The sequence below is a fragment of the Podarcis erhardii genome, assembly GCF_964252035.2.
Source record: "Podarcis erhardii genome assembly, chromosome: 4".
NCBI classification, from domain to species: Eukaryota; Metazoa; Chordata; class Lepidosauria; order Squamata; family Lacertidae; genus Podarcis; species Podarcis erhardii.
In genome coordinates this window covers 4,420,516-4,436,875 of record NC_138508.1, presented here as the reverse complement: position 1 = coordinate 4,436,875, position 16,360 = coordinate 4,420,516, and the positions used below count along the sequence as shown (strand labels likewise).

Below are 16,360 nucleotides of genomic sequence, written 5' to 3'. Positions count from 1 at the left end.
ACAGTTAAGCTACGTACTTTTTTTTCAAGGGGGTGGGGGTACTGCAAGAGCCAAAGAAGCCCTTTGTGGGCACCCATGGGTGCTGCGCTGGCAACAAGGACACTAAAAGCAAGCTACCGTATTTTCTGCTCTATAAGACTTACTTTTTCCCTCCTAAAAAGTAAGGGGAAATGTGTGTGCGTCTTATGGAGCGAATGCAAGCTGCGCAGCTATCCCAGAAGCCAGAACAGCAAGAGGGATCGCTGCATTTGCTGCGCAGCGATCCCTCTTGCTGTTCCGGCTTCTGGGATTCAGAACATTTTTTTTCTTGTTTTCCTCTGCCAAAAACTAGGTGCGTCTTGTGGTCTGGTGCGTCTTATAGAGCAAAAAATACAGTAAGTGGCGATTGCAACTGCAATCCCGCTGGCAGTTCCTGGGAGCGGGTGCCGTGGATCTCTACGGGGCTTGCTTTCGATGAGACCTGGCTAGGACAGTAAGGCAGAGCATCTGCGCTGTGGAGGAGGCAGACTCCCTCCCTGCTTTGAACCAAGCTCCAGCTGCGGCCCCAATCCCCCGCCAAGAGCATTTGCAAACAATTAGCTATCGCCGGCCTAGTCAGAGATGATGGGAGAAGACTCGAGGAAGCCATTGGTCAAAAGAACATCGGAATAGAGACTTTTACCATATGTGGTAGACTTGTGATAAAGTTAAGAACTTTTGGGAGTTAATTTAACTTAAGAACATATTTAAATACAGTGGTGCCTCGCAAGACGAAAAGAATCCGTTCCGCGAGTCTCTTCTTCTAGCGGTTTCTTCGTCTTGCGAAGCAAGGCCATTGACGGCTTAGCGGATTAGCGCTAGTAGCGGTTTAGTGGCTTTTAGCGGCTTTTAGCAGCTTATCGGATAAGCGGCTTAGCGGCTTAGAAAAAGGGGGGGGAGGAAAAAAAACTGCAGGAACTCGCAAGACATTTTCGTCTTGCGAAGCAAGCCCATAGGAAATTCGTTTTGCGAAGCACCTCCAAAACGGAAAACTCTTTCGTCTAGCGAGTTTTCTGTCTTGCGAGGCATTCGTCTTGCGGGGCACCACTGTACACATTTCCCCAAGAAACCAGAAGCCTTTTTGTTGGGTTCGACGGGGAAGGAAATTAAGAAAGCGGATCAAAGACTCTTTATGCATGCCACAGCTGCAGCAAGTAATATGCTTGCCCAAAACTGGAAATTGCAAGAAGTTCCCACCATTGCAGTGGCAGATGAAAACGATGAGTTATGCAGAGCGAGCCAAACTGACGGGAAGAATTCGGGACCAGGACGATTCGAGGTTTCGAGAAAGTTGGAGTAAATTTATGGTATATATAAAAGACAATTGTAAAACTTTAAAAACACCGGCAGGACTGAAACAGCTCTTACAACGTATGGCAGATTTAAGGTTAAATAAATAGAATACGCAATATAAGAAAACAAGGGATACTCGCGGAAGGGATGGAGGGAAGTTGCGGCAGAGCTGAAGTATTTATGTGATTTACTGTGTTGCATTGTAAAAGTATGGATAAGGAAAATAATAAAAAATTATTTGAAAGGGGAAAAAAGAACATTGGAATAGGACCACTGTGGGATCAGGCCAGTCCAGCACCCTCGTTTCCAGTGGCCAACCAGATACCCAGTGGGAAGCCCAAATGCAGGATCAGAGCGCGAGAATAACACCCTCTTGCTGTTTCCATCAACTGGGTTTCAGACGTTTCCTCTAACTGTGGAGGCAGAGGACAGCCATTCTGGCTAAGTCACCAATGGTCTTTTCCTCCATTCATTTATCCAATCCCCTTTTAAAGCCTCCCAAATTGGCAGCCATCTTGTGGGAGGGAGTTCCGTAGTTTAAGCCTGTTCCAGATGAAGAAGGACTTTCTTTCCTCTGTCCTCATCCACCCAGAGCGCCTGGGCTTCCTGTTCAATGTTCTAGGGATTGGGCCCTGTCAGGGTTTGAGCCCTGCTCCCACGAGATCTTTCCCAAACAAGGACCCTGACAGAGGCCTCCGCAGCAGAAGGAAGCCGCCCTGTGGCTTATGGCGCTGCGAAATCCGCTCCGAGCAGAAGGCCTGCCCTTCCTCCACCTTGCAGGTTCCTGTTTCCCCTCCCCGGGGCTCTTTCGTCAGCCTCAAGCCTCAGCCCTTCGCTTCCCCGTCTCCGGGAAGGTCCTCCTCGCGAAGCTGCGAGCACCTGGGCACTCCGGAAATCCCAGCCAAACTGCCCGCCTCTCCTGCCCTCACGCAAAACTGGACTGCAAACGTTCCGTTGTCCCCGAGTCTGCTGGGCTGCTCAGCTCCTGAATGAACGTGGCACCTGGCAATGCCACTAACTGCTGGCGCCCAAGGCTTTGAGCGCAATGCACACAGAGTATTCTGGGATGGCGCCCTCCACCCCAAAAAGCTTGCCTATTCAACTTGGGGGTCTAAGGGAGAGGGGATGAGTTTTGAGGGCCTAGGAGAATCTCCTAGGGAGATTCTTCACAGACTCGGGTGCAGAGGGCTTGTGTTCGAATCCTGCTTGCAGGTTTCCCAGAAGAGGCCTCTGGTTGGCCCCTGTCAAAACAGGATGCTGGAGCAGATGGGTCCCTGGCCTGATCCAGGAGGCCTTATATTCTTACATTCTTGCGCTCAGGTTTCTCACGGGGCTTTTCTCCCTCTGTCCCAACCCTGGAACTTGTCTGCTGAATGTCGGAAGATCTTAAGGACCCAGTGGCCCAGGGTTCTAGGGCGGCGAGAGGTTTTGCTCCCTTCCCCACACACACTGCAAAGATGTTCCCAAATGAAGCCCTTTCCCCCAGCCTAAGATTTAGTGCTCAAAGGGACGAGTGAAAAATCACTTGGACCTGTGTTTTCTAGGTGCGAGGCGATCGGAAGTGTACGTGAGCCCCAAGCCTCTCACGGCCATGAAGCACTGGGACCGCCCCACCTGCCTGGGCTTTGCTTATTTCACAGAATCATCGAATTGTAGAGTTGGGACCCCACCCGGTCATCTAGTCCAACCTGCTGCAATGAAGCGTGGCCAAGGCCCAGAAGCTGGTGTGTCTATAGGAAGCTGGACTATTTGACCCCTGGTGTCCCTTCCAACTGCACAATTCTGTGATTCTCCCTCTTCCAGCTGGCAAGCGGAGCTTCACTCAGCAGCTCAGTACCAAATAAACCCCTAACAGAAATCTGATTCTTCTTGCTACCCAGACATTTTTGCAAAGGAGGGGTTCCTGGCCACTCGCATCCCACACCTCCCTTCAATATGCAACGCTTAATACGAAACGTTTCGCGGCTTGCCTTTATTCTCATTTTCCCGTATCCCTTTGGGCAAAACTAGCTGGCTGCAGAATCCTCACTGTGCCGATCCAAAATTGACAAGGCAGGGGGCTTCCTACTGGGTGAGGAGCGTGAGGATTGCAGCCTTAGAAAATTAGGCCCTTCCGGGGGGCAGCAGCGAGAGAACCTGCCGTTTGGAGGTGGCCGGCAAACGAAGCTGCGGAGAGCTGTTCCAGATGCAATTTAGAAGACATCTGAAGGCAGTTTTTAATGTGCGACATTTTAATGTATTTTTAATCTTTGTTGGAAGCTGCCCAGAGTGGCTGGGGAGACCCAGCCAGATGGGCGGGGTACAAATAATAAATTATTATTATTATTATTATTATTATTATTACTACTACTATTATTCAGTGAGCCACATGGTCAGGGAAGGAGTGAATCCCTCCTGCCCTCTGTGGCATCAGCCGGGCCCAAGAGCGGCCGACTTCCTTAACAACCAAACAAACACACAGCTCCTCCAGGCAGGAGAGTCGTCGGATCGCAGCACATCTGGTTCCCATAAAAGCAGCCAGGACAACCCAAAGGACCCTCGCATCGTGGTGGAAAGAGGAGGTTGTTTTTGGGGGGCGCACTTTTGTACTGGGGGCGCCTCTGTTTGAGCTCCCGGGAAAGAGAAATCAGGGCTGAGAAAAGAAAAACAACTTATTCACACAGCACACGGTTAACCTCTGGAACTCCCTGCCACAAGGGGCAGCGATGGCCACCAACTTGGATGGCTTTAGAAAAGGATTAGGCAAATTCATGCAAGAGTAGAGGACTATTGATGGCGTCTGGCCAGGTTGGGACAGCAATGCTTCTGAGCACCTGTTGCCGAGAAACATTTATCTATTTTATCTTCTTATTTATATATCTGTCTGTCTGTCTGTCTGTTTGTTACTAGATATTTATATTCCACCTTTTTCTCCCTGATCCTAAAGGTAAAGGGACCCCTGACCATTACGTCCAGTCGTGGCTGACTCTGGGGTTGCGGCGCTCATCTCGCTTTACTGGCCAAGGGAGCCGGCGTACAGCTTCCGGGTCATGTGGCCAGCATGACTAAGCCGCTTCTGGCGAACCAGAGCAGCGCACGGAAACACCGTTTACCTTCCCGCCAGAGTGGTACCTATTTATCTACTAGCACTTTGACGTGCTTTCAAACTGCTAGGTTGGCAGGAGTAGGGACCGAGCAACGGGAGCTCACCCCATTGCAGGGATTCGAACCGCCGACCTTCTGATTGGCAAGTCCTAGGTCCTGTGGTTCAACCCACAGCACCACCCGCGTCCCACTCCCTGGTCCTAGTCCTCATTTAATCCCCACAACAGCCCTGTGAGGTAGGCAGGCAGGCAGGGCTGAGAAAGGCAGGGACCCAGGGTCCCGCCCTGCAAGAGTGATGCAAAAACCTGGTCGACACGCAGAGAAACTCTCCACATGCCAAGTTATCTCGGCTCGGGTCTCCTAAGGCAGCCTGTGCCTGAGCTGAGCTGCATTGTCGCCGGCGAACTGCCCCGCAATAGTGAGATGTGCAAAACCGAAGCAGGCTTGCCCCATGCGGAATTGGGGGTGTAGTGGAAACCAGAACTGGGAAGTGTAAAACGTTATGCAGGCCTCAAAAAACAACAACAGAGTGGCTGTCAAATGAGTTGGCTCGAAGGAGTCCACAGCCCATTTATAACCGGGGCTGAAAGTTTATTTTTACAGGGTGCCAGCGAAGTAACCATGGGCAACCCAAGGAAGGGGTCTTAAGATCTCGGGGGATATGAGAAGGGGGGTCTTCTCAGGGCATTGTCAGATTGTGCAAGGAAGTAAGTAACCAAACAATTAAACCCCTGTGTTGCAAACAATTATCAATAATATCCAAGGCAACACGACCAAGTACAACAATACAATGTCGATACAAACTCTTTATATAATCTATACAGAACACTGAACGGTATGAAATATATGAAATATGCACTCTCTGCAAAACCAAACAAACAGAAATCTTAGAAATCTCTTGTGCACTCTTGATGGATTCTCTTGAAAACACAGAACCCAATAAACATAAAAGTCTCTGAAAGTCTTTCTAGACTATGCAAGTCTCTGAAAGAAGCAATGGGTCAGATTCTTATCTGGCTGAAAACAAGCCGTAATGATGGCACAAGGCAGCAGAGGATGGGGGCCACCTGGCAGGGATGCCCGAGATTGCAGGGGGTGGGACTAGATGACCCTCAGAGGGCCCTTCCGACACTTATATGATTTTCTCCGAGTGGATAAAACAGCTCAGAACTGTCTCCCCAGGGCAGGAGGAGAGGCTGGGGCTGAGGCACACTTTCCACAGCGGTGTCTCAACCGGGGGGAAGTACAGAAAGGGAACTTTGGATCGTTGTCGATTGCGCCCAGTTCCTCATTGAAAGTGGTGGGGGAAACGGCAGAGGCTCACGGCTGAATCAGCATCCCAGGGGCCTGGGCAGCCTCCGCCAACCTGGCGCCCTCCGTCCCCCCACCAGCCCCAACTGGCAGGGGCAGATGTCAATCATCAAAGTCCAACCCAGGCCGTCTGGAGGGTGCTAGGACAGCAAAGGCTGGTGTAAACGAAGTGACTTAAATTTGCTTTTTTTAAAAAAAAAGCAGGCGGGAGCAGACAGATTTCATGGAGGAGGAAAGAGCTATCGCCGCACATGATAGCTAAATGGAGCCTCCAGGCTCAGTGGCGCTCTACCTCTCCGGAACAGGACAAAGAACCGGGAACCAGAAGCAACCGAGGGCAGACATATGGGTTTTGGGGTTTCATTTCCCCAGCAAAGCTGCCCCAAAGGAAGCACTGCATTTTGTAGCACTGGAACGGGGTTGGGCCGGATAACCTCTGGGGGACCCTTTTCACACCGTGAGTCAAGGCTTCCTACTGCTGCCACCAGCAGATCGCGAACTCTGTGACTCAAGGAGGTCCTTCCCAGCCGGGGTTTCCAAGCCGCTCACACGTCAACCGGCTGGAAAGTCCCTCCCACTGAGAACATCTCCGTCTGAAGTCGGAGGGCGGCTGGAGAAACTGAGGAAATGGCCCCTTTGGGAGGCTCCGGGAGGTTCTGGGCGTGAGAGGATCACGCAGCAGCTCGGATCGAGGCCACCACAACAGATCCGGCCGAATCGAGCGAGTCTCAAGGTGTCCATTCCTCTGCCCCTTTGGGACTCCTGTTCAGTCTCACATCCAGCCCAAATCTCTGGGCAAAGGACCACGGCTACATGGTGGAACATCTGCCCTGCATGCAGAAGACCCCTTGGGGTCGCCAGCTGATTTGGGACTACAATTCCCATCATCCCTGACCACCAGCCCTGCCAGCTAAGGATGATGGGAGTTGTAGTCCAAAAAACAACCGGAGAGCCAAGGTTGGGAAAACCCTGACTTAGAGCATCAGACCAGGGCCTGGGAGAGACCGGAGTTCGAATCCCCCACTCGAGCTCACTCGCTGCCATCTTGGGCCAGCCACTCGCTGACCCTCACCCCGTCCCACCTCGCAGGGTTGTTGCGGGGATTAAATGCAAAGGAGGGGGGAGCCCTGTAAAGCCACCTTGAGCTTTTTGGAGAAAAGATATAAATGCATAAATAAATGCAATAAATAAAAAGTCAGTCAACTGCCCTGCACAGCAGCCTGAACCCCTGGCCAGCTGCTGCCAGTCAGTGCAGACATTACACAGCTCGAGGGAGCAATCCTCTCCCTCCTGCCAACGACCCCTAGATACGTCGCTGAAGCTTCTCCTCCATTCGGCTCCGCCAGAACCCATTCAAAAAATGCCGGGGAAGACACGTGACACAGACCGACCCCCGCCTCAGGACTGTACCATCTCAACAAGCAAAAAAAATGGGGGAAATCGCGTGTTTCAGGAACTCCCCCTGCCTTAGAAGCCGCGACTTGATGTCCCAGATGCATTTACCTGCCCAGCTGTTCCCAAAACACGCGTGTGCGCCCGTGCCCACGCGCAGGCAAAGTGGGTCGTGTGAACGGGCCGAAAAGACGCAGTTGGGAGCCGAGTTGGGAAACTTGGGCACGAGCTCAGCCACCCCGTTATCAACCCTCCCCGGGATCTACTCGCGAGTCAGCCCCCATGAACCCGGTTCCGGAGCCCCAGAGGGCGGCTGGAGGAGCAGGCGGGGGTGCCCTCCTCCCGGCGCCCCGGGATCGGGAAGGAGGGCGACCCAGCCCATCGCGGCGCGCCCCGAAGCAGCGCGCCCTCTGCCCATGCCCCGGGGCGCCCTGCCCTGGCGGAGGAAGGCGCCTGATCGCGGGCGCGCCTTGCGCAAAGGGAGCGTTGCGCGCGGGGTTCGCCCCGTCGGGGAGCCGGAGACCCACCTGGGCGCATGGCGCTCGGCCGGCCGGGCGGCGCCGCCGTCGCTGCTGCTGCTGCTGCTGCTTCTCGTCGCCTCCTCGGAGGAAGTGAGCGCGGCCGGAGGAAGGGGAAGGAGCAGAGGCTCGCTCGCCGCCGCCGCCGGGGAAGGGGCTCGGCAAGCCGGGCGGCGGCGGCGCGCCCCACCCCTCGACGGCGCCCGGGCGGACCTGCCTCTCCCGGGGCGGGCGCAAGCAGCAGCCAAGGCAGCGGCTGGACAGGGATCGGGACCGCCTCGGCCTCGCCCGCCCCGGATCCTGGACCCGGACCACCCCTGCGGGTGGCCGGCAAGGAAGCAAGCAAGCTGGTCCCTGCCCCGAGGAGCTTGCCTTCCCCACAGGGTCGTGGCGTTGGAAGGGACCCCCACCCCAGGGGTCATTCTGTCCGACCCCCTGCAAGGCAAAGGATCGCAGCTGAAAAACCATAGAATTTTAGAGCTGGGCGGGACCTCCAAAGGTCATCTATTCCAACCCCCTGCAATGCAGAAATCTCAAGTACAGTGGTAACTCGGGTTAAGTACTTAATTCGTTCTGGAGATCTCTTCTTAACCTGAAGCACCACTTTAGCTAATGGGGCCTCCTGCTGCCGACGCACCGCGGGAGCACGATTTCTGTTCTCATCCTGAAGCAAAGTTCCTAATCCAAGGTACTATTTCTGGATTAGCGGAGTCTGTAACCTGAAGCGTCTGTAACCCGAGGTACCACTGTAGATCATACATGGGCGATGGCCGTCCCACCTCTGCTGAAAAACGTCCAGTGAGGAAGAACTACAGTACCAACGAAAGAAGATTGGAGGATGAAACTGATGGACTATGCAGAATTAGATAAACTAAACGAACAGGAAGGATTCGAAACCTGCGGGACCAGAGATTCTCAGAAGACTGGAGTAAATTTACGGACTGTTTGAAGAGCAATTGTGATGAACAAATTACGCTAGTAGGTTTGCAAGAAGTTTTGTAAGGCGAATTATTTGAAATATTGCAAAAAAAGATAATGAGGAGAATTATTAGTTAAGGATAATTAAAGGCAATATGAAATTAAGAAATGCAAAAAAAGTGATAAAGAATGGAAAATCGTCAGAGGTGTTGACAGAAGTCCAAAAATGTTGCGTACGATGAGAAGTTATGTTGCATGAATGTTGGAATTAATATGTTAAAAAACTAATAAAAGTGTGTGTGTGTATAAGTGTATATATACATATATATATATATATATATATATATATATATATAATCCAGTGAAGGAGAGCCCGCGTCCATTCCACTGCTGAATCGCTCTTACTATCAGAAAGCACTTCCAATAGCTTGGTTGCCATCTCCTTTTGAAAACAATCCCATCTGTTGAGACAAAACCCCATCTCACTCCCCCTTCCAGCAGGGGACAGAGGACCTTGCCCCTGATTGGAATTCGGAGCAGGACTTCCGCTGGATGCGGAGGTTCCATTAAGCCAGCTGGGCTCATACCAACTGGCCCACCTTTCGCCCTTCGCTCAGTTTCCTGGCTTCCAGCAGTGCCAATTTGGACAGCCTTAAAAGACGGCTGTACAAATTCATTAGCAAGAAAGTTACGGGTGGCTACCAGCCTAAGGTCCCCGGATTTACAAATCAGTTCCCATACGTAATCTACGGCAAGTAGCAATCAATAGCCCTCTCCTGCATGAATTTGTCCAATCCTCTTTTAAATCCATGTACAGTGGTACCTCGGGTTACATATGCTTCAGGTTACAGGCTCTGCTAACCCAGAAATAGTACCCAAGAACTTTGTTTCAGGATGAGAACAGAAATTGCACAGTGGCGGCAGGCCCCATTAGCTAAAGTGGTGCTTCAGGTTAAGAACAGTTTCAGGTTAAGAACGGATCTCTGGAACGAATTAAGTTCTTAACCCGAGGTACCACTGTAGTCCGACCCACTGCTCCATACCGGATGTCAGAGCTAAAACATCCTTGGCAGAGCCCAGTCGGAGATCACAGATCCATTAGCTCTTGGCACATCTTCTTGGCTCCAGCATCCTTCATACTGTACGTTATGGAAATCTCTGCTACAAAAGTTGTAGCCAAGGCCCTGGGCAGTTTGATGGCTGGAAGAGGGGAAGATGAGAGCATAGGAAGAGCTGGCTGGATCAGGCCAGTGTCTCATCTCACGCAGCATCCTGTTCTCACAGAAGCTGACCAGATGCCAATGAGCAGGATCCGAGCACAGGAGCAACTCTCCCCTCCCGTGGTTTCCAAAAACTGGCATTTGGAAGCATTTCTGACATTGCAGACAGGGGAGAGCCATCGAGGCTAGTCTAAGGTTACCAGATTTTTTTTTCAATGAACCACACACAGAGACCATAAGTTAATACACTCTCAACAGTACAATGTTTGTGGCGCTCATCTCGCTTTCAGGCCAAGGGAGCTGGCGTTTGTCCACAGACATTTCCGGGTCATGTGGCCAGCAGGACTAAACTGCTTCTGGTGCAATGGAACACCATGAGGGAAACCAGAGCACATGGAAATGCCGTTTACCTTCCCGCTGCAGCGGTACCTGTTTATCTACTTGCGCTGGCGTGCTTTTGAACTGCTAGGTTGGCAGGAGCTGGGACAGAGCAACGGGAGCTCACCCCGTCACGGGGATTTGAACCGCCCAGTGCCACCCGTGGCCCTATGATGTCTATGAGCCACAGATGGATCCTGCTTGCAGGTTCCCCATAACAGACATCTGGCTGGCCACTGGGGGAACAGGACGCTGGACTGGATGGGCCATTGGCTAACTTATCCTGCAGGCTCCTCCTATGTTTTTATGTTCTTACGACCTCCCAAGACCTCTTCCAATTCCACAATTCTCTATTTGTTTCCCCCCCTTTTCTTTTTTTTAACTTCATTCCAGAACCGAAAAAGAATTACAAACATCAAATTCAAAATCCATATTCGTTTTGTAACATAAGCCTATTACATAGTTGACTAGATTAAAATATACCAAATTGCTATAGACTTCCCTTTGCTATATATAAATGCAATGCAATTAGAAATATTATATTAGAAATTTTTATAAATGCCCCTATACCCCCCCACTCCCCTTCACACATGTGTGATCTCAGTATTTTATTTTATTTTTACTTCTTCCATCTTGTTGTGTTGTTTAATAATTATTCAATTGATTCTTTTATTATTTCCTTGCTTACCCCTGCACATTTTACACATTATCTATTAATATTCCAGTTCTGGAACCATATTTTTTCATGTATTCCTTCACTCCATCTTGCTCTTTAATTATTCTCTGATTTGAATGGCCTCTAATGATTGCCGTCAATTTTGCCTTTTCCACAAACTCACAGAGCTTGCTTTACCATTCTAATAGCGATGGTATTGAGGTGGGGTTTTGGTCCTTTACGCAACAGCAGCGGCCAGAATATTGATCGCAAAGAATTGGAAGGGGGAGAAAAATTCCACTATTCTCTATTTGTAAAGTCTCGGAAATCAGACAAGTGTGAGACAGACCTGGCGCCCCTTGCCACAGAGCAATGCAGGAATCATAGAATCATAGAATAGAATCATAGAATCATAGAGTTGGAAGAGACCACAAGGGCCATGGAGTCCAACCCCCTGCCAAGCAGGAAACACCATCGGAGCACTCCTGACATATGGTTGTCAAGCCTCTGCTTAAAGACCTCCAAAGAAGGAGACTCCACCACACTCCTTGGCAGCAAATTCCACTGTCAAACAGCTCTTACTGTCAGGAAGTTCTTCCTAATGTTTAGGTGGAATCTTCTTTCTTGTAGTTTGGATCCATTGCTCCGTGTCCGCTTCTCTGGAGCAGCAGAAAACAACCTTTCTCCCTCCTCTATGTGACATCCTTTTATATATTTGAACATGGCTATCATATCACCCCTTAACCTCCTCTTCTCCAGGCTAAACATGCCCAGCTCCCTTAGCGGAAGGTTTTGATTTAAACAAAAAACCAAAAAACCAGCCCAAACGTATGTGAAGTTTGATGAGGCTTTATGTAGGAGGTGTTTTGCAAAGCTCTGGCAAATTTCTGCCCACGCAGAGCGCTACATCAAAGGCAAACATCACTTACTGAAACCTGCCTCGTAAATCCCTCCGTAAGTCATTTGCAAGAGAGATTTGCGGTCACTGTGGGTTCAGGCAAGGTCTTGTTCCAAAACAACCTTCAAATCGAAGATTCACCTTCTCCGTTTCCTCCGGGCACAGGAGAGCTCTTCCAGGGCTCACATGAAATGAAGCCTGTGCATGAGACTTCTTGCATCGTGCCCTTTATGCTTCAAGGTGCATGAAGAATCATCCTTGACTATTTATGTATGCGGCGACAGCAGCGCAGATACTACAGTCAGACCTCATGTTACGTTTGCTTCAGGTTGTGCGTTTTCAGGTTGCATCCCACAGCGACACGGAAGTAGCAGAAAGGGTCACTTCCGGGTTTTGCCACTCGCGCATGCGCAGACACACAAAATGACATCATGCGCATGCGCACAAGCAGTGACTCACGACCCGCGCAGATGCAGGTTGCGTTCTTTTCAGGTTGCGAACGGACCTCCGGAACGGATCCCGTTCGCAACCAGAGGTACCACGGTACTGGCAAAGTTCCAACCAGAGAGGAATGGCTGAATAAATATTGTAATATAAAAAATTAGAAATTACTTGAAAGAAACAAATAGGCCTAGGATTAAATTAAGTTATAATTAAATAAATGGGATTTAGAATGTTAAGAAAAATGAGTAAGATGGACTATAATTGGAAATTGTTTTAGTTTAATAATGATATTAGAAAGCTGTTACTTTTAATTACAAGGAAACTCAGAAGGGAGGGATTTGAGGAAGTCAACCAAGATGTTTAAAAGGTTGGATTTGGGAAGAATTAAGTTTGTTGTTATTGTTTATCTGTTTATTGTTCCCCCTTTTCCCCCCTCTTCTTTTTTCTTTTTCTTTTTCTGTTTTTGGGTATCATTTTGCTTTGTGGTTTGTGTTATCACTGTGGAAAATCTAATAAAAAATGGTTTTTTTAAAAAAAGAAAGGAATGGCTGATAAAGATGATGGACTATGACGAAATGGCAAAACTTGACTGGGAAAATCAGAAACCAGGAAGAGAAGGATTTTAAGAAGGAATGGGAAACATTTATAATGTACTTAAGAGAACACTGTAAACAACTAAAAACTTTGGCAAGATTTGAGTCATGCTTGTAATGTGCGAAAAACTATGGAAAATTCATTCTTCTTTTCACAAATTAGAGAAAATAAGATGAGCAGATGTGTGTGTGGGGGGGGAGATTGACAATGGTTAACCATGGAAGGGCGAAAGGAAGTCAAAAGATTCAGAGAATCCTAAATGAGGAGGTGAACAGTCTGTTTGAATTTAAATTTGTTATGTAAAGCTTAATAAAAATATATTAAAATAAGAAAGGGATAAAGAAAGAACAATCATCCTCTCACAGAATTGTAGAAGTGTAGAGTTGGAAGGGAACCCAGGGGTCATCCAGTCCAGCCCCAGCCTTTAATGCAGGAATCACTGCTAATTGCAGATTGCTTCCAGGCCTCCATCTGTAATTGGACAACTTGAATTTGAGGGCATGTGATAGAATCCTAATAGAAAAGAGTCACTGTGAGAGCCCATAATTACAAAATGCCGTATTTTTCGCCCCATAGGAACGCCCACAGGGCTCCCTAGGCTGCGGATATCTGCCCGAAGCGCGGGGCGCTCTGTTTCGGCGCGCCCCACGCTCCGGGCAAGCAGGCTGCTATCCACAGCCTAGGGAGGGGTGCGCACCGACCCCTCTCGCTCTCCACGCTTCAGCGAAAGCCTGCATTCGCCCCATAGGACACACACACATTTCCCCTTCATTTTTGGAGGGGGAAAGGTGCGTCCTATAGGGCGAAAAATACGGTAGGGACTGTATGTATTGAAGAGGCTCTGATGAGCTCAGGAGTCTTTGTATTGGCAGGACTGGGAGAGCAACTGCTCTGCTTGCACAAGGATCAATCCCTGAGTGTCCCCTGAAACCCTGGAGAGCTGCTCACAATCACTGTGGGCTAGTACAGTGGGACCTTGGTTCTCAAATGCCTTGGTACTCAAACAACCTGGAACCCAAACACTGCAAACCCAGAAGTAAGTGTTCCAGTTTGCAAACGTTTTCGGAAGCTGAACGTGCTCCGTTTTGAGTGCCACACTTCCGTTTTGAGTATTTTGCTGAAGTCTGTCTGTTTTTGCTATTTATTTTGCATTTTTGCGGCTCTTTTTTGTTTTGTTTTTGTGACTGCATGGAACCCAGTTCAGCTACTGATTGATTGGTTGTGTGACTGCTGTACATTGTTTATCGCTTTCATTTTGTGGATCAATGGTCTCGTTAAATTGCTGTTTTACGGGTTGTTTTTAAAAGTCTGGAACGAATTAATCCATTTTGCATTATTTTCTATGGGAAAGCACGCCTTGGTTTTGGAACGCTTTGGTTTTGGAACGGACTTCCGGAACAGATTAAGCTTGGGAACCAAAGTACCACTGTATTCATTTCTATACTGCTTTATATTTTGAAGGGAAAAAATCTCAAAGCAGTTTACAACACATTAATGCAGCAGATAAAACAACCCAGAATAAGGTATTATTGAAGAAAAGTCAAATTTAAAGTATACATTCCAGGCAACATAACAGGAAACTAAAATATTATCTCAAAGATTTCAAAGCAAAACATTGCGAAGGAGGCCAACTACAGAACTCACATTTAAAGCAGCAAAGATTTTTTTTAAACCAGTACTGGTATTTTTAAACTGTTTTTCATTTAAATACAAGAACAGCATAACTACAGTAACTTGTCCAGTGGTACATTCTTATTAAGTTTCATATGCCGTACATAGTATAGAAACAATACCTTTATTTATGTGTTATCCACAGAGATTGTTGTGTTGGGGGGTGGAATAAAAATATCTTCCATCTTATTTGGAAAGGAAAAGATAAGACCAAAAGCGTCTCTCCTTGAAATGCCTTTCATTTCCCTTCTGTGGCCAGTAAGGCATTCCAAGAGAGCCACATTCCAAATATTATCTAATCATATTTCAATGGGGATTTCTATAGATTGTTTCCAATATCAAGGCTATTGTTAATCAGGCTGCCGATAACAGAAAAATATACTAAATGTCTGCATTTCAGGTTACTGTCTATAACGCAACAAAGTTAACAAAAAAACCCCAAACATTTCGAAAGAAAACGTTACAAAAGGAAGTCAGATTTAAAATGCACATTTTAAACAGCGTAATTTACAAGAGAATCAATTATTATCCTCGGCATATAACATGGTGTCTGTGGGATGGCTCAGTCAGTAGAAGATGAGACTCTTCATCTCACGGTCATGGGGTTCGAGTTCCACGTTGGGCGAAAGATTCCTACATTGCAGGGGGTAGACTGGATGACCCTCGGGGTCCCCCCAACTCTGCACTTCTGTGATTCAGTATCTATCTGCTGCCGCCAATCCAATAGCAGGGTGCCCAAACCTTTTTCAAAGAGGGCCAGATTTGATGAAATGAACATGCATGAGGGCTGACCCAAGTTGGTAAGTTGTTGTGCTTTTTTTAGGATTTTACCCCAGGACATATACTATAATAATAATTTATAATAATAATAATAATTTATTTATACCCCGCCCATCTGGCTGGGTTTCCCCAGCCACTCTGGGCAGCTTCCAACAGAATATTGAAATACAATAGTCTATTAAGCATTAAAAGCTTCCCTAAACAGGGCTGCCTTCAGATGACGTCTAAATCTCTGGTAGTTCTTGTTCTCTTTGACATCTGGTGGGAGGGCGTTCCACAGGGTGGGTGCCACCACTGAGAAGGCCCTCTGCCTGGTCCCCTGTAACCTCACTTCTTGCAATGAGGGAACCGCCAGAAGGCCCTCGGAGCTGGACCTCAGCGTCCGGGCAGAACGATGGGGGTGGAGATGCTCCTTCAGGTATACTGGACCGAGGCCGTTTAGGGCTTTCAAGGTCAGCACCAACACTTTGAATTGTGCTCAGAAACGTACTACCACGGGGGCTGGGTTAAATCGACCGGCTCACCCTTGATGCCTTGGGTCTGCAGTCAAGATGGACGGGTGGCCAGGAGGACCCCATGGCTGCTGTGGTCCCATTCTCCCCTTCTGTGGACCCAGGGCTGAAATTTGCCAGGAGAGAAGATGAAAAAACCTGGCAGGAGGTCTGGAAGGATCCTGCTGCCCTCTAGAGGGGAGATATGCACAGAGCGCAGGGACGAAAAGTTGTTCGTCCGGAATTTCCTGCACATAACTGCAGTCAAAAGCAGTGTCTGGGTGGGAAATCGGCTAAATGTCCCAGAAAATCCAGACGTCTGGCAGCCAATGTCGGCAGTGCCATTTCCCACAACGTTTCTGTCCAGATTTCCGCTTTTTGAAATACAGCATCCCTAAGGTCAGGAGTGCCTGGCGTGCTCTGGTCCATGGGGTCACGAAGAGTCGGACACGACTAAACGACTAAACAACAACAACAAAGGTCAGGACCAGGGACGCGGGTGGCGCTGTGGGTTAAACCACCGAGCCTCTTGGTTGGTGGTTCGAATCCCCGCAACAGTGTGAGCTCCCGTTGCTTGGTCCCAGCTCCTGCCAACCTAGCAGTTCGAAAGGACACCAAAAAGTGCAAGTAGATAAATAGGTACTGCTCCGGCGGGAAGGTAAACGGCATTTCCGTGCGCTGCTCTGGTTCGCCAG

General features: G+C 48.8%; 1 protein-coding gene across 2 annotated transcripts in view; it reads right to left on the bottom strand.

Moving 5' to 3' along the window:
* Positions 1–15,915, bottom strand: part of RHOG (ras homolog family member G) — a 33,321-nt gene extending 17,406 nt beyond the window's left edge. The window contains exon 1 of one of the 2 annotated variants that reach the window (XM_081860803.1): positions 15,699–15,915. In XM_081860803.1, coding sequence (XP_081716929.1) covers positions 15,699–15,752 — 54 coding nt within the window. In that variant the 5' untranslated portion in view covers positions 15,753–15,915. Of the gene's footprint in view, positions 1–7,625; positions 7,731–15,698 lie in introns of those variants that run through there. The other variant, XM_081860804.1, reaches the window with a different exon arrangement.
* Between the last annotated feature and the right edge of the window lie 445 nt (positions 15,916–16,360).